General features: G+C 37.0%; 2 protein-coding genes across 2 annotated transcripts; both read left to right on the top strand.

The window, feature by feature from the left end:
- Positions 1-14,242: 14,242 nt before the first annotated feature.
- On the top strand, positions 14,243-15,408 carry LOC106373532 (L-Ala-D/L-amino acid epimerase-like). The gene is made up of 3 exons (XM_048760558.1): positions 14,243-14,551; positions 14,658-14,733; positions 15,062-15,408. Exons 1-3 carry the CDS (start codon positions 14,441-14,443, stop codon positions 15,097-15,099), a joined length of 225 nt encoding a protein of 74 aa, XP_048616515.1. The 5' UTR covers positions 14,243-14,440; the 3' UTR covers positions 15,100-15,408.
- Positions 15,409-15,846: 438 nt separating this feature from the next.
- Positions 15,847-18,430, top strand: LOC106438033 (cytochrome P450 81D1). The gene is made up of 3 exons (XM_048760557.1): positions 15,847-16,389; positions 17,175-17,563; positions 17,713-18,430. Exons 1-3 carry the CDS (start codon positions 15,879-15,881, stop codon positions 18,316-18,318), a joined length of 1,506 nt encoding a protein of 501 aa, XP_048616514.1. The 5' UTR covers positions 15,847-15,878; the 3' UTR covers positions 18,319-18,430.
- Positions 18,431-22,992: the final 4,562 nt, after the last annotated feature.

Genomic DNA, 22,992 nt, shown 5'->3' with positions numbered 1-22,992 from the left:
CAATGTAAGTCGTCCAGTGTTTAGTGTTCCAGAAGACCTTCAGTTAAGTCGTCCAGAAGGTCGTCCAGTTATTTATCCAGGGTTTTTTCTTCCAGAAGACCTTCAAGTTAGTCGTCCAGTGTTTAGTCTTCCAGAAGACCTTCAATTAAATCGTCCAGAAGGTCGTCCAGTTAGTCGTCCAGTGTTTAGTCTTCCAGAAGACCTTCAATAAAGTCGTCCAGAAGGTCGTCCGGTTAGTCGTCCAGTGTTTAGTCTTCCAGAAGACCTTCAATAAAGTCGTCCAGAAGGTCGTCCAGTTAGTCGTCCAGTGTTTAGTCTTCCAGAAGACCTTCAATTAAGTCGTCCAGAAGGTCGTCCAGTTAGTCGTCCAGAGTTTTTTCTTCCAGAAGACCTTCAAGTTAGTCATCCAGTGTTCAGTATATGTACTAAAAATTTGAGTTATGAACTTATCTGTGTCAACTTCTTTGTCAAATTGCACTACCAAACAAATTTGAGATGCTCTTGCCCTTTATATTATCCGAAATATAGTTACAAAAGGTCACTGCTCAGAAGACTTTCCAGACTACTTATAGTTAAGTCATTCAGACGACTTAACTGTAAGTCTTCTGCGCAGAATATAGTTACAAAATAGGGATCAAGTTCAAATACAAAATAGGGATCAAGTTCAAATACACACATCCGCCTAATCTATCATACAAAATCATCTAAAGTGGCCTGCTTATCACCCGTCATACATACCCAGGATGTCATCCATGTCCTTGTTTACGAACTCATGCGCGTCAGGAAGCTCTTGAAATATATCCACCGCCATCTTATCCCTCATACTCTTCCCGTTGGCCTTAGCAAAGTATTTTTTACTAAACTCTATCCCAAGAGCATGACATTCAATGTACTTTAGAGTGTACACGCCACAATCACCAGCTCGGGCCGGAGGTATATTGGTCGGTCTCTCATATGTGAATGGCTCCAGGCTGTATTGGGCACGTAGTTCGTCTGAGGAAGCGCACTCAACAAGCAGATAAGAGACCATGTAGAGAAAAGGCTCCATTACCACATTGAGGTCTTCTGGGGAGATACTGGAACAAATGCAGTCAAAGACGACTATGTGCCTCTTAGGGATCGATATCCAAATAGCAATCCAATGACTGTCGGCAAAGTTTACTGGCGCATAGATATCATCAATATCCGTCCCCCAAACCTTGTTCGATTTGCAAAATGATGGTATAGTTCCTGCATAATAATTCCACGCCCCACCAGGGAGTCTTCTTCCTAAACCGTTTTGATCGGGCTTCGAGTCCTTAAAATCCTTGAAGTTGAATCTCCATTGTTGAGCAAAGAGATGATCAAGGAAGCACATTCTCTCGCTCCTGAAATGTTGTGGGTTAGCGTTGTACCTCTTCCTCAGCACATTAATCCAAGCATCAATATGCTGCATATAAAATAAAGTACAAGTCAGAAGATATCAGACGACTTAGTGGTAAGTCTTCTACGTAGACGACTTACCAGACGACTTACAAGTAAGTTGTCTACGTCATAGCAGAAGACTTACACAGTCCTCCAGCCACTCTAGGGAGGTTCGGAGGATTTGGTACCACCAAGTTCTACTTTTACGTGGTTTTTTATCGAGAGATGTTCTATAATAACTGCAAACACAAAATGTTGAAAAGCAATAAGGTTTTATGGGAAAAGCAAGCTATTATGTAAAAAGCAAGCTATTATGTGAAAAGCAAACACTTACGGACAAGATTTCAACCACTCAGCGAGCTCCCTCAACTTATTCTTGTCAATTGGTGCAAAAGGATTATAGCCTGGATAAAGCTTTCTGTTTGAAATGACCACTCTGGCCGTCCTGTTTGTCGTATAAGGAGATTTCTGTGAGGCAGCAAGTTTCCTTGTTCGATCACTCTTTGCACGGCAAAGTGCCAAAGCAGCATCCTTCTTTTCTAGATATCTAGCATCCTCCTTCTGCAAATCTGAAACAGTGGATTGATTTTTGTCCAATAGAACAAGGCTCGGTTCTGGAGCTTTATCCTCCGCCAAGCTCTTCCTTCCCGCGTTCATCCCATTGACACTTTCACTCTGCAATATACAAGATGGGTTTATACAATAATAACCAATGAGTGTCTTCAAACATGAAACAAAATACATATATAAAATCCAAGGATTTGTTACTAACCCCGGGTTCGAGCGTCGGTTTAGGTGGAAAGGTAGTGTTTTGAGATGATGTCCCTTTCCGTTTTGTGGTGATACCAACCTTCTTCTCCACAGCTTCCACCCTTTCCGACAGATACTTGATCTCCTTAAGGCACGTCCCAAACCCTTCCCTCATGGCATCAGCTATGTCCTTGAACATAGTTTTAATATCCTCTTTGGTCAAACCACCAACAGTCATAGTCACCTCTTCACTAGCCTCTGCAGCTGCCTCTTCACTAGCTTCAGCAGGTGCCTCTTTACGAGCTTTCTTCCGAGGTCTTGGACTGTCTTCCTTCACTACCTTTTTCTTCGCTGGACTCACAACCGCCGACTTTGTATTGACCCAAGTACCGGTGACTTCCCAGCAATCCATGGTCCACTTCCACGGTTTCTTCACAAACATGAGTTTAATTATGTTCTTCGCGAGCGGGTCCTCAACATCAAACTCCCATTTTGGAAACATTTCACCAGTGTCCTTTTGAATAAAGTTGATCACCCTAGTCTGCAGTAAATAGAAGATATGAACTTAGATATTTGACGGATTAAGAAAGATAGAAAGAAAAGACTTCACATACGACTTATAATTAAGTCGTCTGGAAAGTCTTCCAGCTGGACGACTTAGTAGACGACTTATAATTAAGTCGTCTGTAAAGTCTTCCAGCTGGAAGACTTAGTAGAAGACTTATAATTAAGTAATCTGGATAGTCTTCCCAGACGACTTAATTACAAGGCTTCTACCAAGTCATCCAGCTGGAAGACTTTCCAGACGACTTAATTATAAGTCTTCTACTAAGTCGTCTAATTGGAAGACTTATCAGACGACTTAATTATAAGTTTTCTGCGAAGTCGTCCAGATTGAAGTAAATACCTGACTGAGGATAGCCTCTTTAAACTGTCTGCGTCCTTTGCGACCCTTGTAAGCTAGTATCGGGGGAGACGGATTGTTTGGGAGAGGATTACCAAAAGTAGCACCCAATTCCGGAAGAGCTGTGTACACCCAGACCTGGAGAGCTTGCGCAAACCCATTAATAGTGTAACAACCCGAAATATCTCTGCCCTTCACAGAGTCCATCAGTACCTTAAACGCGACTCTCCCCCATGGATAATTCTCAAACCGTTCTTGATCCATCACTAGCCTTGCTAGACTAACCCGTGTAGGTGTTGAATACTTTCTCCCTTCAATGTATCAAGTGAAGATGGCAAGGTACGCGAGCCGCTTGCGATCATCCCGAGACCACCCTTCGCATCTCTCAAGTGCTGCTATTATCTCCTGAGTAGATGGCCCAGCTTCGACATGAACTCCCAGCATCTCCCAAAAAGAAGTCAATTCCTTTGTAACAACAGAGTGGGGTCTCTCAAGGTCCTCGATGTACTCGCAGTTTAGACCAGTGAGGTGTTCAAACTCTAACAGTGAAAACCTCACAGGTTCTGGACCAACGAGACTCCACAGCTCATACTTCTTCTTTATGTACAGCTGGAAACCGAGCATGTAGTGAACCAGCCTTGCAGCCCAATCAAATCCCAGCTCTTGGAACTTGATGAAAACTCCCAACTTCGACTCCTTCAGCTCTTCATATTCGTCATCATGAAGAGCTTTCTTTAAAGCAGCATGCAACGTCCAACAAGTATGATACGAAATGCTATGCACTGCGGGGGGCTCTTCCCCTAATGTATATATCCTACGGGGGAGTTCTGGCATCTCCATTTTTTTTGTCTGCCGGCAAAACAATCAAAGACAACTATCTCAAACAATCAAAGACAACCAGCTGGAAGACTTCCCAGACGACTTAATTATAAGTCTTCCAAGACTTCCAGTTTTATGTTCATCTTTTCCTCAATCAATCACTCGACAGTAAGAGATATAAATTACCGGCGGCGGAGTTCAACGAAACGCCTCTGAGAGAATGCGCGCTAGGGTTTCCTCTCGGATCTTAAATAGAGGAAGCGGCTGGGAGAACGGTGGTGAGAACGACGGTGATAACGGCGGAGAGATAACCGGCGGTGAGAACGATGAGAACGATGAGAACGATGGATTAGAGAGAATCGACGGAAATCGCCTTCGAAATCGGCTTTGAGAGAAACGGCTTCTGATTTTCGATAAACAGTGAAAAAAAACACCTTATATATGGCCGGTAAATAATCTGGTTAGGTTTAAAAGTACATTGTAAAATTAAAGGTTTGGTCCGGTTTGGACGACTTACTAGTAAGTCGTCTGTTGAATACTGTACATCAGACGACTTACTAGTAAGTCGTCCCAGACCCTAAATTTAACCCTTAAACTAAATTGACTAAATTAACTAACTAACCACGTTATAAACCCGTAGTTATACTTAAATAGTGTTTACTATACACAGAATTAAAACACTTAGGTAAATTTTAAAGTTTTCAAAAAAACAATTATGCATTCCAAAATCTAACCCTATGAACACATACAATACTACAACATATGTTGGCAAAACCTAAACCAAAGAATATCATGACTCACTACTTTCACTCATCTATGTTGAAAACAATTAACTTTTTTTATATCTTAATTTATATCTCTTAAAACATATGTTAATTACATGATTTCAATTTTTCGCTTATCAAAATATTTTTTACAAAATTTTTAAATTATTTCTAAGTAAAACTAGTCCAGATAAGTCGTCTGGACGACTTACTGGAAAATCGTCTGGACGACTTCCTGGAAAGTCGTCTGGACGACTTACTGGAAAGTCGTCTGGGCAGACGACTTACGTGGGTTAGAAATGTAAAAAAAATTCGGTTTTTTTGTTTGTTCACAAGGGGTTGGTTGTAATTTCAATAGCTTTTTAGGTTACTTTTGCATTTGTTTCAAGTTTGGGTTAACCTTTGTGTTTGAAATCAAGTTGTGAGTCATATTTGGCAATTTTCCCAACAATAAAAGCTGTGATTTAAGTTAAAAATATTTGTGAGTAATGTTGATACTCTTGTTTATGCAAGCATTTAAACGCTGAAGATTTTTGAACTTATGTATAGGTTAAAAGCCATTATTATCAGAAGCTATTCCTAAGGTAAAAAAATGCTATCCTATACTCGACTGGCTCAATAATTCAAATTACCAATAAAACATCTACTCTCAACCAAAATATTATGCATAAAAGGGTGTATAGAAGGGTTTATACCTCATCACTAAGTTTTTGATGGTCAGGAGAGCCAAAATTTGGGTGGTGCCTTTCGTGATTTAGTGGCTAGTGTACGTCACTCGTCTTTTGGATAGTCTACTGATCCCAATGCTCCATTAGGGCTTGTAACCTATAAGGGCAGAGAAACAAATCTCAACCATAAGAGCAGAGAATTGATTTTAACTTCCAACCAATATGCAATCATTTACAATATAGATTCAATCAAACATCTCTCCCAAAATCTCAAAGGGAGTACTGTATGGTGATATACCTCAAGGGGAAGAGACATAAAATCGTCAGATGGGTTTGCTTGCATCTCCTTAACTTCCTGCCGAATCCTCTTCGCGCCGGGTTTTTCCGGTTATACCGCCACCTAATCGCCGCAGTTCTCGCGGGGAATGCAATCCGCCGCCGGAGTCCGTTTTGGCTCGATCCGTTCAGAAAGAAAATAATGCAAAGAGCGGAGAGGATATACTGTAAGAGATACTGAGAGCAGATGAGTCCAAGGTGAGAAATACTCACATATTTATACCGAATACATCGCCTCACAGATCAAAACAACGCATTGAAGACAATAAGTCGTATCGTTTCAGATAACGTGGAGAAACTCAGGAGTCACCGTCGATTGAAGGTGAGAGATGATCTCCATCTCCTCGTTTCATAGAATTAGGGTTACACAATATTTCATCTACTCGCAGACGAAGCGCAACGCCAAGCCCAACCGCAAGCCCAAAACATTATAATTTCACTTTAATGAAACGCAGCGCAGAGGACACGTGTCGTGCGCAGGAAAGCCCAATTTATGACGTGGATGCACATGTGGCATACCTGGGAAGGATCCAAACCTTCTTTTATATATAAAGAAGATACTAGGGTAGACCCGTCCTACGGGCGGGATTTGAAAGATCGGATTTTATAAAAGATGTAATTATGTGTTAATTTTGTTTTGTATGAAGTTTTTGGTCAATGTGATCGTAGTTGTTTTATAGAATGTTATTAATTGATATTATTAGCAATGGGGAATATTTTTGGCATTTGTTTTTTTGTTTTATGTGAAATTTATTTGGTTATATTTGTTTATATATGATGTAATTAATTGAATCTAATTTTTTTATAAAAATAAATAGAGAAATAAAAAATCAAAAAGAAAAAGGAAAATACTGCAACAAATGTATTATTTTAAATGGATAAAGTGAGTACAACTTATTATTCTTAAGAATGGGAAACATTTCTACTAAAATATTGTGTCTCAGACATGTAGGACATCTTGTGTTCATTCGGATCCAGTCAATTATGTATTGGATGATAGATATGTCTGCATTGCAATGAATTTATAACCTCGCCTTTTACAATCTGCTCAATGCATATAGGGCAAAATTCATCTTCCTCTGCCGGTGAGGGTATTCTTCTTTCAGCATGCAGGTTTTTTAAAGCTATGTCAACGTCAATTCCGTGTATCGCTTGGGGAATGAACTCTGTTAGATATAGTATGATGTGTACGTTTGTCCCTTCGTAATTGGCGAGTGGTGAAATAGTAGTGTAGACATACATAGATGCCATTCTGCGATGTTTGCAGAGGAAATAATGCTTATGTCATGGTAGGTGAGCATACACTGCATAATGTCTATGGTTGTATCATTAAGATATCCATGAGCAGTAGTAGGAAAATTGATCGTAATAGATATATTGGCTTGATTTGTATTCATGCGATTTATATTTACGATGAGATCTCTTTGCATTCGAATCTGCTGGTTCTGTTTCGGAGTCAAATGTAAAAGCATAATTTGGTTCTGGGTCCATTTTTATTGGAATATAGGTGAAGTAATTTCATGTTCTATCCTAATGTATTTATGTACATCTTGGGTTTTACGTTAGGCTATATGTTGTTCTTGAAACATATATATATTATTATGTAGATGTTTCTTATTTATTGATAGCGTTATTTGTATTTATGAATTAGTAATATTTTTATAAATATTATAAGATGGATATATTTATTAACCTATGTATAATAAATGTGTATTATTTGTATTTTTTTAATTAAATTTATTTATAATTTTAACCTGTCTCTATTCGAATTTTTTTTGTTTTAAAATAAGCTTATGTTTGTTGAAATTTAGAATAGCCTTCTAATTTCCATCTGATAGGCAATGGACTGTCTAAATATCAAATAATTGTTTCTTCTACTTCAAATCTGTTAATTTTGGGTCATGCTTCGATTTAAAATTTTATTTTATTATTTTTTATCTATAGTTATATTCAACAGTAAGCTTACATTGTATATGTTCTATGAGATGTATACATACATTGTATTTCTGACATTGTAATATATACATTAGGCTAGACCCATTAAACATATCTGCAATTTTTGCTAAGTTCTATAATTACGTACTTTCTGAATTCTAGGCCCATTAACAACTTGTCTTAGATATTTACGAATTGTACGTATCCCAACGCCATTATTTTTTTATTATTCAAGAAAACTGTTGTTTGGTTCTATGTTGATTCATAAGTGTATGTATAGAAACATATAGGATAATTAACGGAAGTTAATAAAATGTGCATAATCTAAAGCGGAAGCTGAAATCATTAGAATAGATAAAATAATAAAAATTAGAATAGATAAGGGTAGATGTCATGGAATGCAGTAAAAGGAAACTGAACTTAATGAAACGTCAACTGAAATGATAAAAAAAAGACGTAAATCTATGGGAGATTCTAGCCACGGTACATCAGCTGCAGGAAATTTTCCATTTTCTTGTAGTAAAAACATTTAGGACATCTCTTCTCAAGTTCTTTGAGCTCGCAGGCTCGTGGTGGTATGATGAGTATCATGTTCGTGTCATATGACTCCTCTTAATGATTGGAACATCACGAAGCCCTTACTCATTATGTATTTCAATTATTCATCAACACAGTTTCATAAATTGTTATCTAATATTGTGTGAACGCGTCAGTTGATGATGCTCAGAACAGTCAATAACGTGATCTTGGTCGAAGTCCATAATTGTTCAAGACCACATTGGCTTCTTTCCCTGCGATGATAGTGATGAGGTCAGTAACCGAGAACATAGCATTTCAGAAATAGCATACAAACTAAACCAGTACAATACTAACCTTTGTGTCTTGGAGGCCCTCGAAGATCTCCTTGTAGACTATATTGGTTACTCCATCAGCACCATCTGATTCAGAGCTATCGTCTAGCCGACGGTCCATGTTATAACAAAAAATCTATTTTTTAAAACGTGAACATATAGGCATAAAATAGTTCTGGTAAACAAATAATCTTGAGATAAAAACTCAAATTAAGATTGTCTGAAACAAACTTAGAGTGCCCATAAAACTGGGGAAAGCCAAAACAAAGATAACCAAACAAAGATGCATAAGTTAAAATTCAGTCTGATCAGAAAATTATTGTTGCTCCATATCAAGCAACACACACCTTCTTGACCACCCTGGAAGATGAGACGTCCGTCTTCTTCTGCGAATGACCAATTGGACCCGTTCCAGCATTGGATGATGCATTACCACCGTCTCCTCCGGATTCAATCTCAACAGGAATTGGCTCGCCATCTTGCATGGTGTCATCATCATTGTCGTTATCACCCTGATCCATTCAGATTGTTACATGTCTGTGTAAATAATGATACTAAATAATACACATTATACTTATATTGTCGGCCACGGCGGGGACTGGCACATGGTTGACCTCATCAACAACGCGCGTTATGGTGAATGTCTAATGGTTTTCGGTGAAGTTATACACAGTGACTCTGACCTGGAAAGTGTACGTCTTTCCTTCCATATCTGCAATGAACGGAAGCATATTAGAGTCAGGGTTCACTCCGTCTTCAGCCTATTGGACATGAAAAAAAATACAAAGCGAGTTAGTATGTAATAGGTTGTAAACACGTAAGTAGTCGGAAGTGTATCTTACCAGCATCTAACCGGCTTCACTTGCTCTAAGGTTATGTAGTTTTGTCATTACACCATCAAACCAAACAAATGTTGCTTCAGCAGTATCAGTATCATTAAACACGAGACCAGTTCACTGGAAAATCTGCATACAAACTAAATATGAAGATCTAGAAATACTCACAAACTAATTGTAAGAGATATGAAGAGAGGATGAGTTCAAGGATGATAAATACTCACATATTTATACATATTACACACCGAGCCGCAGATCCGAACGACGCATTGAAGACTTCATCGTGGGAGAGGGAATTAATGGGATTAATCACGATATCACAAATCAGACCGTTTCAGATACCAGAAGGAAGCTCAGCAGTCACCTCGTCGCCGTCGCATCATGAGGATAGACGATCTTCGATCAAGCAGAATTAGGGTTAGAAGGGAACTCAATCAACCCGGGCCGGATACAGGTCACAAACCAATAGCCCAACACGCAACAATAATAAAAGCCCATCCGGAAATGGATTAAATGAAACGACGAGTTTCGGTCTTATGTGACACGTGTCGGCCTGAAAGAGCTCAACTTATCTAGGTGGAATCCTAGGTATCTTAAGGAGAAGAGAACAAACTGTTATTTATATAAATAGATAGATTCAATATAATCTACCACTATTCACTTATGGCACATGATTTTCTTAGTGACACGAAATCTGTCTCTCCTCTGCTCCGTTAAAAGAAATATACCTTCCTAACCAGCTCATGCGCCATCATTTCGTTCTCTTCACCAAATATGAGGGAAATATCATCTTTATGTTCGAGGCTTATATGCATTTTATCCAGATACATTAACTTTGTGGTTACTTACTTAATTACTTTTTTTAACACCACTTAATTACTAGTATTACATACCATATAATATAAATAAAATGATTGTTTTGATTTATGTATCAAAAACATGATTGTAAATAAACAAAAGGTATTGGTTTTGATTTATATGCTTACTCTAATGTATATACTTTTATGTATAGAAATTATTTTTCTAAATATGTGGTTTTTAATATGTTATTTGATCCTGACAATCCTAGAAATACACTTCTTCAAATCGAAGTAATTTTTATTATTGGAAGCACTATATATATATATATATATATATATTCATTAGATTATATAATTTAGTCTTCGTTTTTATTCATAGAAAGCTTTTAATGAAATATCATGACAATTTTCCAATCACCACTTTTTGAGTTTGTTCGAGAGATTTGATCATTCGTCTAATATTTGTTTCTCTCTAATACCCTATCTAGATATTATAATTGTAAGAATGAGAGATTTGAACTATTTACTATAAGTTTTCTGGTTTATTATTTAATAAAACAAACATTTTTTTAGTTTTTACATAGTTTGCACAGAATAGAATGGTAAAATATTTTATATATTTTTTATTAGTATATTTTTAAGTAACAAAACTTTGAAAGCATATGTTAATAAAATAAATATTTTTGTTGTTCTAGAATTAAATGATTTTTAAACCGAACTCATGAATATATACTAGACAAACATTTATATTTCAACTATGCACTTATATTCTATAACAGCTTGATATATTAAATTTGAACAACCTATGAATAGAGTTTGCCGGTGATTTTCTTAAAAAAATTGATTCTTAGATATGTATCTGAAAATTTTGATTCTTAGATATGTATTTGGAATGGAACTAATTTTTACATATGTCCATCTTTTTAAATTGACACTTATGTAATTCATTGAGTTCATAGAAGGAGTTAAAAAAGAAACAAAACTCATATCACTGAAACAGAAACGAGAAGAAAAAACACAATTTTATAGAGGTAGAAAATGAAATCACTTGTGGAGAGTCAATAGTAAACAAATCGAGAGCAGAAAACATAATCATCTTTCGTTATTTTACAACCGATGTTGCCTATCTGGTTTTGGTGATTTGTGTCAAACGCTAAACTTAATTTCTTTTTGTGTATATGAAGTATTAAAATAATTTTTTTTTGTGAACTGTAATACGTTAACTCTTCAACAACGATAATATATTTAAGAGACCAACATTTGTATTCGTCATTTTACAATCGATAAAGATTGTAGTATAAAGATTGTAGTATTGCAAAATATTGAAACCATTAATAAATAAACATTAGTATAAAAAACTCACTACGCTCATGCGCGTGGATTATCATCTAGTCCTCATGTATTTACCTTGCCATTCTCAATAATGAAAACACAAATGACATTAACAACTCTATAAATTAATACTTGATAAAATAATAAACTCGCTAAATTAATAAATTTACTCAGTTCTGAATTGGACCGGTTCAAAATATGACACAAAACGATAAGATAATAAAATAATATTGTTTTAGAAAATATTATGTGTATATATAGCCCCACTAAAATTATAAATTAATAAAATATATATATATATATGTCTATATAAAGACAAATAAATCATTGTATTATTTGTTTTAGATTCACAATGGAGTTAATCTATATTTTTCTTAACACTTCAATATATTTTGATAATAGTTAGTAAAATTGTATCTGAAACCACATTTCAATTCTATGAGACATATTTCGTATACACCAAATAATATAAGAAAAACGATATAAAAGTTAAATTTCTAAAATTTAATAATATATATACGGAAAATCAATTCTTTTTCTTTTATACAAAAAATATATTCTAAAAGTCGAGAAATCTGAAAAAAAAAATTAAATTAATAGTTCCCTATATTAATAAAATATCATAGCTCGAACGTTATTAAGTTATAGAGTTCTGCTTGTAGATTCAAATCTGAGGTGAAAAGATAATAAAGAAACTATTTGATGTCAGATTTAAAATCTTCTGTAAGGCAAACAAAGAAGAGTGTCAAACTATTCTCAGGATACTAAAAGAGTATGAGACTGTATCAGGACAACAAATCAACTTTCAGAAATCCTCAATTCAATTTGGACATAAAATTGAGGAATCCAATAGGCAAGAGTTGAGAGATATTTTGGGGATTCAGAACCTAGGAGGTATGGGTTCTTATTTAGGCTTTCCAGAAAGTTTAGGGGGATCTAGGGTTCAAGTGTTTGGTTTTGTACAAGATCGTCTGAATAATAGGGTGAATGGCTGGACTCTTCGATTTTTTACAAAAGAGGGAAAAGAGGTGATTATTAAGTCGGTTATCACGGCTCTGCCAAATCATGTGATGTCGGTGTATCGACTACCGAAAGCTATAGTGAAGAAATTAACGAGTGCAGTAGCTCAGTTTTGGTGGAGCCCAGGAGGAAGTACAAGGGGTATGCATTGGAAATCATGGGATAAATTATGTGTCCATAAGGATAATGGTGGGCTAGGTTTCAAGGATTTGACGGATTTTAATACATCAATGTTGGGAAAACAGCTGTGGAGGCTGATTGAGAAGCCAAATTCTCTTTTCTCGCGAATCTTCAAAGGACGGTACTACAAGAATGCTTCACCCCTGGAACCGATTCGCTCATATTCCCCGTCGTATGGCTAGAGGAGTATTATCTCTGCTAGATCTCTGGTTTGTAAAGCACTAATTAAAAGGGTTGGAACATGGTCATCTATCTCAGTATAGAATGACCCCTGGCTCCCATCCACCCGCCCGAGACCAGCAAACAAAAATTTTCACGATAGCTACATGTACCTCACAGTGGATTCCCTCATTCATCAGGAATCCCGAACATGTAATTTACAGGCAATTAGGACTTTGGTGGAACCCAATGATGCAAAAATGATTGAAAGTCTTCCTCTGAGTAGAAATCTGTTGGATGATAGGAATGGATGGCATTTCACTAAAAATGGAAGATACACGGTACAATCAGGGTATCAAATTGAAAGGATATATCCTGATAAGGAGAAACAACCAGAATTTTATGGACCCAACGTGGATATTCTTAAGGCATTCTGCTGGAAAGTGAAGTGCCCTCCAAAGTTAATGCATTTTTTATGGCAGTTGTTGACAGGTTGTATAGCAGTGACCAAAAATTTAAAATTACGTGGAATACAAGGAGATACAATATGTGCAAGGTGTGGTGATCCAGAGGAATCAATAAATCATATGTTTTTTTAATGTCCTCCGGCACGGCAAGCGTGGACACTATCTAAGATTCCATTGAACCCAAATATTTTCCCTTTGGGCTCGATATTTGCTAATATGGATCATCTGTTTTGGAGAGTTAATCCAAAAAATGGAGGATCATCAGTTTGCATGGATTCTATGGTACATTTGGAAGAGTCGGAATAATAAAGTTTTTAGTAATATTGATGTTGACCCGAGAGAAACGGTAAACTTAGCTGAATTGGAATCAACACTTTGGGCGGATGCACAAATTGTTAATGATTCCAGGATGGCCCCTGAAGCGCAGTTCAGAGTTAACTCACAGACTACAGGAAGATGGTGTTTCATTGACGGTTTTTGGAAAGATAAGGATTTTTTCTCAGGACAAGGCTGGTTCAGCACGCTTCCGGGATTTGAGGGTTTGTTAGGGGCAAGGAATGTAAGGGCAAGTCTCTCACCTCTTCATGCGGAGTTGGAGGCTCTAATTTGGGCAATGGAGTGTATGAAGAACTTATGACAGTACCGGGTCACGTTTGCAACGGATTGTTCTCAATTGGTGAAGATGGTTTCGGAACCAGAAGAATGCCCGGCATTTGAAAGCTACCTGGATGACATTAAGTTTTTGAGAAGAAGCTTTACCAACTCAGAGATTGTTCATGTTCCGAGAACGGAAAACATAAAGGCGGATCGCTTGGCACGTAATGCTCGAACACAACCGTCTTTCGTCGTACACATGGATGCGGAGTTTCCACATTGGTTTACAGAGTCTATATGAGTCCGTAAATCTTTTCTTGCTGTCAAAAAAAAAAAAGATGTCAGATTTAAACTGAAAACTTGTGTTTACCTACTAGTTGTGTAATATAAAAACGTTAGAGATCTTACCAAGAGTATTTAGTTTAATTAAGAATTAAAGAAAATGAAGAAAAGGAAAATACCATAAGCTACGTATCTTAATCAGACAAAACAAGATACGTCTCTTGTGTGCCACGTGTAGCTGCGACACGTCTCTTCTTCGAGCTCAACAGCGGCGGATGCGTCGGCTGGGGAGAAGCTCCGATTCTACTCTCGGTGACGGCGGAGGATCATATTACGGCCATGGTTAAAACCCGGGAAGCCTGCGAGCTTCTCAGAGAGCTACCGGAGATGAAACTAGGTCACGTTCTTCAAGAGATCGGTGGGATTCTCCCTGGCCATCGATTTGCATCTGTAAAGTCTGAAACTTTTAGTTCGTTTTTTGCTTAAAAGCATATAACTTTCTTTGTATTTTTGTGAATGTATCTGGTGAAGAGAATGTTGTTTAATGGATGTGAAGGTAAGAGTTGGGGTGGAGATGGCTATGATTGATGCTGCAGCTAAGAGCGTTGGAGTGCCAATGTGGAAACTCTTTGGTGGGGCTTCCAATACAATCACCACCAATATTACAATTCGGTTCTAACTTTATAGCTCTTCCTTGTGGTACAGTTCCTTTTCATTCTTGTCTGTGTGTTTGGTGATGGAACTTGAGATTCTTTGTAGAATGTAAAGAAAATTTGTGGTATAGTTTTTCATAGAGGTTGATTTGAATGAATCTGCTAAACTAACTCTTCTTGATCTTAAAGTTTAAGATTTTACAGTTTTCTTTAGCTTAAATTTAAGAAAGATGTTTGCTTTTTGATCTTTATGTACATATGTGTATTGCTTTGCTGGAATCATCATCAGCGATCATGTTTCTTGTAGTGGCGAGAGAGGGGTGGTTTCTAGAGAGGAAGCAGTGATGCGCGTAGAGAAGCGGTGTTTCTTGAGGAATCGTTCAGTAGAGCAAGAGCTTTTACAGATGCTGGAGCACATGTACTGTCCATTGATTCTCTTCTATCTAGAGAAGAGATGAAATCATTCTGCAACGTCTATCCACTAGTTCCTAAACTGGAAACTTCACTTTGAGCCTTGGATCACTGTAATCTTGATATGAAGTTACATTTGTGTGCTCATCTTCTACATTCACAAAATAATGAAGAATCAAAAACAAGCTTGCTAAGTTTTTGATTTTGTTTTCTGCTTAATGAGGAATCAAAATCATGTTCTCATCTTCTGCGTTCACAAAATAATCAAAAACACTTTCTATATTTTTTTAAAAAACTCCTAATTAATAGACTTGCAATGGAGTATATAAATGTTGAAATCTCTTAACTAAATCTCTTAACTTACATTTACTATTTAAAAAATATTAAAAATAATTAATAGACCCTAAAAAAATCTTTGGGATAATGATGCTCTTATATTATTATTTTTCTTTCAGAGTTTCTTCAAATACATTAATGTAATGCGGGTCTAATCCCATCAAATCACATAGCTTAAAGCATTTCTCCACTCCAATCTAACTAATTAGATGAAAAGTCAAAACCATCGACATTGCTTTCGCATTATTATATACTCTTATATATATCCTAATTTACAACGTGCCGGAATTCAAATCATACTAACTACTTTATGCTTTTTCAGCGCTTTATAACCACCACTTGAGCGAAAGACAAATAGAGAAAAAAGAAATAACAAAATGGAAGATAATAATAGGGGAGTTGTTCTCTATTCCATATTCCCCCTCGTATTATTGATTATCTTTCTCAAGTTCTTGAAACCAAACAAGCAGAATCTTCCGCCATCTCCGCCGGGATGGTTGCCAGTGATAGGCCATCTCCGCCTCCTGAAACCCCCCATCCACCGCACCCTCCGCTTCCTCACTGAGTCCCTCCACGGCGGCGGAGGCGGCGTGATGTCACTCCGACTTGGATCCCGCCTAGTATACGTGGTGTCTTCACATAGGATCGCAACGGAGGAGTGCTTTGGGAAGAACGACGTCGTTCTAGCTAACCGGCCTCAGGTGATCATTGGAAAGCACGTTGGGTACAACAACACAAACATAATCGCCGCACCTTACGGTGATCACTGGCGCAACCTCCGTCGCCTCTGCACCATTGAGATCTTCTCCACCCACCGTCTAAACTGCTTCCTTTATGTCCGTACCGACGAAGTACGCCGCCTCATAAGCCGCCTCTTCCGTAGAGCAGGTATATATGCTACATACTACATATTCATAGATCTAATATTACATGTGTTTTTATTGTTTGAGAATTTGTTTAGACTTGTAGGGTTAAGACCATGAACGTTGAACAATTAAAATGACATATATATCATATGCGATATAGGCCCTTGTGGTGGATGATATGATAGAGGTCCCATAAATCACAATTTTTTTTTTTGATTAACCTCGATGTATGCGAGGCCCATGCTGAAGCCCAGACTAATACACAATGCGAGGTACAGCCTACAGATAGATCTTCTCTCGGGGTATTCAAATGGATCCTAAAGCATAGTCTCATATCCGTGTTAGTTGACTAGGATAATTCTGATTTAGTTTTGCACAGCAGGTGGATCGAACTTGAAACGTGTTGGCGTCTCAGTCCCATATTTTTACCACTCGACCACAGTCACCCGGTCGTAAATAAATCACAAGTTTACAACCTTTCATTCGTTTAATCATCTTTTAAAAACGATCAGAAAGAGAACAAAATGGAGTTTTACTCCTAAAAATGGGAATTATGTTTTTTTTTCTTTTGGGTTAAAAAATGGGATTATATTACTACATCTTCCCTAAAACAATTAGAAAGAACACAAGAAAATAAATTGCAACTTATTATTTATTAATAAACTTGATTGATTTCATATGCTATTCGCCACAACATTCAATTCATTGTGCACCACGTCATCCAAATAGTCTTCACTCGGAATCGACAGCCGTAGTCAGAGTTAAAATATCATGTTCTAAAACCCGGTTTTAATGAATTAATTACAGGTTCTGAGAAAACGGTTGTTGAAATGAAACCCATGCTAACGGCCTTGACGTTCAACAACATAATGAGAATGATGACAGGAAAACGATACTACGGCGAAGAAACAACGGATGAGGAAGAAGCAAAACGTGTCCGTCAGTTAGTGGCAGATGTCGGAGCCAACACGAGTTCTGGCAATGCTGTTGACTATGTTCCGATCTTGAGATTGTTCTCAAGCTATGAGAAAAGGGTAAAAGAATTAGGGAAAAAGACAGATAAGTTCTTACAAGGTCTTATCGACGAAAAACGTGAACAACAAGAAACGGGTAATACGATGATCGATCATTTGCTTGTTCTCCAAAAATCTGATACTGAGTATTACACTGATCAAATCATCAAAGGCATCATACTGGTTCGTTCTTTTTTTCCATTTTCTTTTCCTTTATTTTTTGCCTATCACTTGTTATGATGTCTTTTGTTAACGTTTTTGCTATTATTAAACTAAGACTATTTGACTTTTTTTTTTGTAAGATGTAACTAAGACTATTTGACGTAGCGCAGGTTATGGTAATAGCAGGGACTAACACATCAGCTGTCACTTTAGAATGGGCACTTTCTAATTTGCTTAACCATCCTGACGTTATACGTAAAGCTAGAACCGAAATCGATAAACAAGTTGGCTTAGACCGGCTTATTGAAGAATCAGATCTCAGCGAGCTACCATATCTCAAGAACATCGTCCTAGAGACACTCCGGCTACATCCGGCAACACCATTGTTGGTTCCACACATGGCATCAGAAGATTGCAAGGTGGGGTCGTACGATATGCCACGTAACACAACGTTGTTGGTGAATGCGTGGGCCATACATAGGGATCCAAACTTGTGGTATGATCCGGATTGCTTTAAACCAGAGCGGTTTGAGAAAGTAGAGGAAGCACAAAAGCTTCTGGCGTTTGGATTAGGGAGAAGGGCATGTCCTGGATCGGGTTTGGCCCAGAGAATTGTAGGGCTAGCTCTCGGGTCATTGATACAATGCTTTGAGTGGGAGAGAGTTGGAGAAGAGGAAGTGGATATGAAGGAAGGAACTGGTAATACAGTACCCAAAGCAGTTCCGCTGCAAGCCGTTTGCAAGGCTCGTCCATTTCTACATAAAATTCTCTCTTGAAGTTTTAAAGTTCGAATATGTGTGACAAACTGGAAGATTGGAGATTTCACTTGAATGTTCCGTTGTATTTACTTTCAAATATATAACACAAAAAAGCAGCGATATTCCTTAATGCTAGATAACTAATCTAAACAAGAATAAAGGATATTCTTTAGATTCTAACACCCTCTTGCAGTTGGAGCATGGGGATCAAACACGTCTAAACTGGATTGAAAGTCGATGAACTAAGGAGACGGTAAACCTTTAGTGAATATGTCTGCATATTGCGATGTGGAAAGTATATGTACAACTCAAACCTCACCCTTTTGGACCTTATCTCACACAAAATTGTTGGACCCAATTTCGACATGATCTAGCGAAAACATGTGCCGGCCAATGTTAAAGAATGACTTAGGGCTCGGCCTCATCGAAGACTGATGCTCAGAGATGATCTCGAGCTCGAACTAAAGGAACGAGGTCAAAGACTCGTTTGAAACTGGGAAAACAATGTCGAAGGAATATATATCTGCCAGAATCATCCGAAGACAAGTCAAGAGAAAAATACCCCGAGAAGAAACAACCAACGTGCAAAGGAGAAGATAACAGTCATTTGCACCAGATCAAGATTTTAATAAGAGAACGAGGGAGAGGAGAAAAGACATTCAATACAAGAAAACAGCGACATACTGAGGAAAAAAATCGTCGGTATGTCGTCGGAATAACGTTATTCCGACGACATACCGACGAAACAAGTCCTCGTAAGTAACTCCTCGGAAATTCATTTTTCCTCGGAAATCCTTCGGAATTTTCCGACGGAATTTCGAGGAAACAAATTTCCGAGGACCACCAGTTCGTTGGAAAGCTCCTCGGAATATATCGAGGGAGAACTTCGTCGGGATATTTCGATGGACTTTCCGATGGTCCAATCCTCAGAAGTTCCGACGAAATATTCCTCGGAATTTTCGATGAAAATTCCAAGGAACGGGTCCCTCGGAAAATTCCGAGAAACGTGGTCCCTCGGAAAATTCCGAGAAACGTGGTCCCTCGGAATATTCCGAGAAACGTGGTCCCTCGGAATATTCTGAGGAACATGTCCCTCGGTATATTCCGAAGAACGGGGTCCCTCGGTATATTCCGAGGAAGATGTCCCTCCGCATATTCCGAGGGTTCATTTCCTCGGAATGTAAAAAATATTAATTTTTTTAAAAAAATAAAATTTTTGAAATTTAAATTCAAAAATATAAAATTAAAATTAAAATTGAAATCATATTAATTAATATTCAAAGTTTCACAAATAAAAATAAAACATTCCGAGTTTTTGGAAAAAAAAAAACTACGGGTCTGGCACGTCCGGGAACACCTCGTTCGGGTACATCCTCTGCATCTTCTCCATCATTTGCTGGTTCAGCCTCCTATGTGCCTCATAGCCCGCCTGTTGAGCCGCCATCTGGGTCTCCAACAAAGATATGCGATCATCCTTGTCCTTCAACTGAGCCGTAAGTACTTCTGGATCAACAAAGGACGGTGGTGCAGAAGAAGGAGGAACCGACCGGGTGCGACGACCCAAACCGACCAAATGTCCCTTCTTCTTTGGAACCGACTGAAATAGAAAATAGCCAAATTTACAAATTTAAATCAAGAAATAAATAAATTGAACTTTTAAAAAAAAGAACTTACGGATTCAACGATTTCGTTGATTCGAAACCGGGATAAGTTGGTAGAAGCCGTCGAAGCGTCATCCTCGGTTTGAAGCTGAGACACTTCGTCTTGCACCTGAGTTTGGACCAGGCTGACCACTTCCCTCACAATACCGTCATCAATCTGGCCAGTCTTCTTGTTGGTATACGCCCTCTTCATTAGGGTGAGATCATCAACCGACTCGCCATCATTTTCTTACGCTTTGAAAAAAAACATAAATTAAAGAAACATTTGAAATTAGAAGAAATGGACAAAAAATAAAATTTCAAAACTTAAATAATTGAAGAAAAAACGGCTGAACTTACCATGCGATCTCCCAGAGAGGCAATAGATTGAGCACCCAAGTTATGCTTGAAGACGCCCTTCCCTTTACGATCGCTTCTGCGGTTGGTTGAGTTGGTGGAAAAAGTTTCTTTCGTCTCTTCCTTATCCCAATGCGCACACAACTCCGTCTAGACCGTGTTGTTTATCGACTTTGAGACATTTTAATAATAAAAAAAAAGAAAATAGTTTAATAAATTAGAAAATACTTTAATAAATTAAAAAATTGTTTAATAAATTAAATCGAACCTAATTGATTTCTCACTTCTTCTTCCACTCTTGGATCTGCTTCCCGTAGTTGTCCATAACTTTATGGACGAAGTGGTGATAGATAAAGAGCGTCTCATCGGAATTCCAGGTGAATTCTTGCTGAAAAAAACACAATTAGTAGAAAATTTATATTAAAGATTAAAAATATAAGTAAAAAATTAGAATACTTACCGCAAACTGATGAAACCACAGATGCTGCTTGTCGGTAGGGAAGTCAGTGAATGTCGGATGTCCCTTGTCGAGGGCCGAGTACATCATACGGTTGATCCATGCGCTGATCCCGTTCCCGGATCGGTTGAACCTAATAAAAAGAACAAACACTTAATAATGAATCAAATTTTAATGAAAAAAAATATGTTTAATTACCATGTTTGACCCCGTCCATGTGGATACGGAGTGAGATAGGGAAGATGGTCACGACCGGGCTGTCGAACCAACTCCGCAACACTCATCACGCCCGGAGGACCCGGAGGAGCAGGAGCGGGTGCAGCAGCGGGAGCGAGAGGAGCAGGAGCGGGTGAAGCAGAGGGAGATGTATGGTAGGAGCTGTGGGGCGAAGGGGAATCCTGAAAATGGCTGGAATCCCGAGACTTGCTCCCCGTACCACCACGACCACGACGCTGTCGAGGTCGGGTGTGATCATCATGCGACCTGTAAATTATAAAAAAAATATTTAATAAATATAGAAATATATAAATTAATTTTTTTTAAAAAAAAATCCCAAATAATAGTTTTTAATCACAAAAAAATTTTATAGACATTAAAAATGTTTAATAAATATATAAAAATAGTTCTAATAAATAAAAAATAGTTTTAATAAATAAAAAAATAGTTTAATAAGTACAAAATATAGTTTTAATAATATTAAAAATGTTTAATAAATATATAAATTTATATAATATAAATATTAAAAAATTATTATTATTATTTTTTAAATCCCAAATAATAGTTTTTAATCACAAAAAAGTTTTATAGACATTTAAAATGTTTAATAAATATATAAAAATAGTTCTAATAAACAAAAAATAGTTTTAATAAATAAAAAATATTTTAATAATTACAAAAAATAGTTTTAATAATATTAAAAATGTTTAATAAATATAGAAATTTACATAATATAAATATAAAAAAAAATTAATTTTTTTTAAATCCCAAATAATAGTTGTTAATCACAAAAAAAGTTTTAAAGATATTAAAAATGTTTTGTAAAATCCAAAAAATCTAATTTATATACAAAAAACGTTTTGTAAAATCCAAGAAAACGAATTTATATACAAAAATCGTTTTGTAAAATACAAAAATCGAATTTATACCCAAAAATCAAATTTATAAATACGAAAAAATCAAAAATTTATTAAAAAATTCTAAATCAATTCAACAAAAAAAAATTATTCAACCAAATCACAATTCTAAACCTATTATACAACCAAATCACAATCCTAACCAATCACCCTAGCAATAATCTATCAAATCTACACAAAAACCTAACAAATAGAATCTAAGAGAGTGGGATAGAGTCCTTACATGATTTGTGTAAGAGAAAGGGGAAATCGCCGAAGATATCGTCGGAGAGAAGGGGTAAATCGCCGGAGAAGAGGGAGAGGAGGCGCAGAGGAAGAAGAGAGAAATGGGGAAGAAGAAGCGGCTCGTGGTTATAAAACCTAGGGTCCGACGGATAGTATCCGTCGGAATTCCAATTTCAATTTTCGCGAAATATTTGCCCGGTTAAATGAAAATATTCCGAGGAAATTTCGACAGATACTTAAATATCCCTCGGAATGCCGTCGGAATATTCCGAGGGAATTCCGAGGAACTAGTGTTTGTGGTTTCAAAACATCAATTTTTTTTGCCGTATTTCATTTCTTATACAATTGTAATGCATACCATTGAGGATTCTTTGTATAGATGATCATAAACCATGAAATAACAAATTTCAAAACGAATTGAAAGAATTCCCTTTACCGTTCATCAAAGTGTATAAGTGTTTCTCTTACGTTGTGGGGATTTCGTTCATACAATCGGATAAATGTTTATTATAGGGTAAGGAATAAATGTTTGACTTCATAATCAGTCTAAGACACTTAATAAGGGTTATATAAGTGTTATTAAAACCACAGAACGTTTTTTCGGTTTAAAAACCATATTTCCTCAGAATTTCCTCGGAATATTCCGAGGAAATTCCGAGGAAACCCTTATCTTCCTCGGAATTCCGTCGGAATATTCCGAGGGAATTCCGAAGAACTAGTGTTTGGGGTTTCAAAACATCAATTTTTTTTTGCCGTATTTCATTTCTTATACAATTGTAATGCATACCATTGAGGATTCTTTGTATATATGATCATAAACCATGAAATAACAAATTTCAAAACGAATTGAAAGAATTCCCTTTACCGTTCATTAAAGTGT

The sequence above is a fragment of the Brassica napus genome, chromosome C6 (assembly GCF_020379485.1).
Source record: "Brassica napus cultivar Da-Ae chromosome C6, Da-Ae, whole genome shotgun sequence".
Classification (NCBI taxonomy): Eukaryota; Viridiplantae; Streptophyta; class Magnoliopsida; order Brassicales; family Brassicaceae; genus Brassica; species Brassica napus.
Note: the sequence above shows the minus strand (reverse complement) of the source record. Positions and strands in the feature narration are given on the sequence as shown.

Excerpts from the sequence above, each read along its gene's own strand:
- LOC106438033 (XM_048760557.1), top strand. The coding sequence starts at position 15,879 with ATGGAAGATAATAATAGGGGAGTTGTTCTCTATTCCATATTCCCCCTC. Across the intron at positions 16,390-17,174 it reads CCGCCTCTTCCGTAGAGCAG|GTTCTGAGAAAACGGTTGTT; the intron begins GTATATATGCTA and ends AATTAATTACAG. Across the intron at positions 17,564-17,712 it reads TCATCAAAGGCATCATACTG|GTTATGGTAATAGCAGGGAC; the intron begins GTTCGTTCTTTT and ends GACGTAGCGCAG.
- LOC106373532 (XM_048760558.1), top strand. The coding sequence starts at position 14,441 with ATGGTTAAAACCCGGGAAGCCTGCGAGCTTCTCAGAGAGCTACCGGAG. Across the intron at positions 14,552-14,657 it reads CTGGCCATCGATTTGCATCT|GTAAGAGTTGGGGTGGAGAT; the intron begins GTAAAGTCTGAA and ends ATGGATGTGAAG. Across the intron at positions 14,734-15,061 it reads GCCAATGTGGAAACTCTTTG|TGGCGAGAGAGGGGTGGTTT; the intron begins GTGGGGCTTCCA and ends TGTTTCTTGTAG.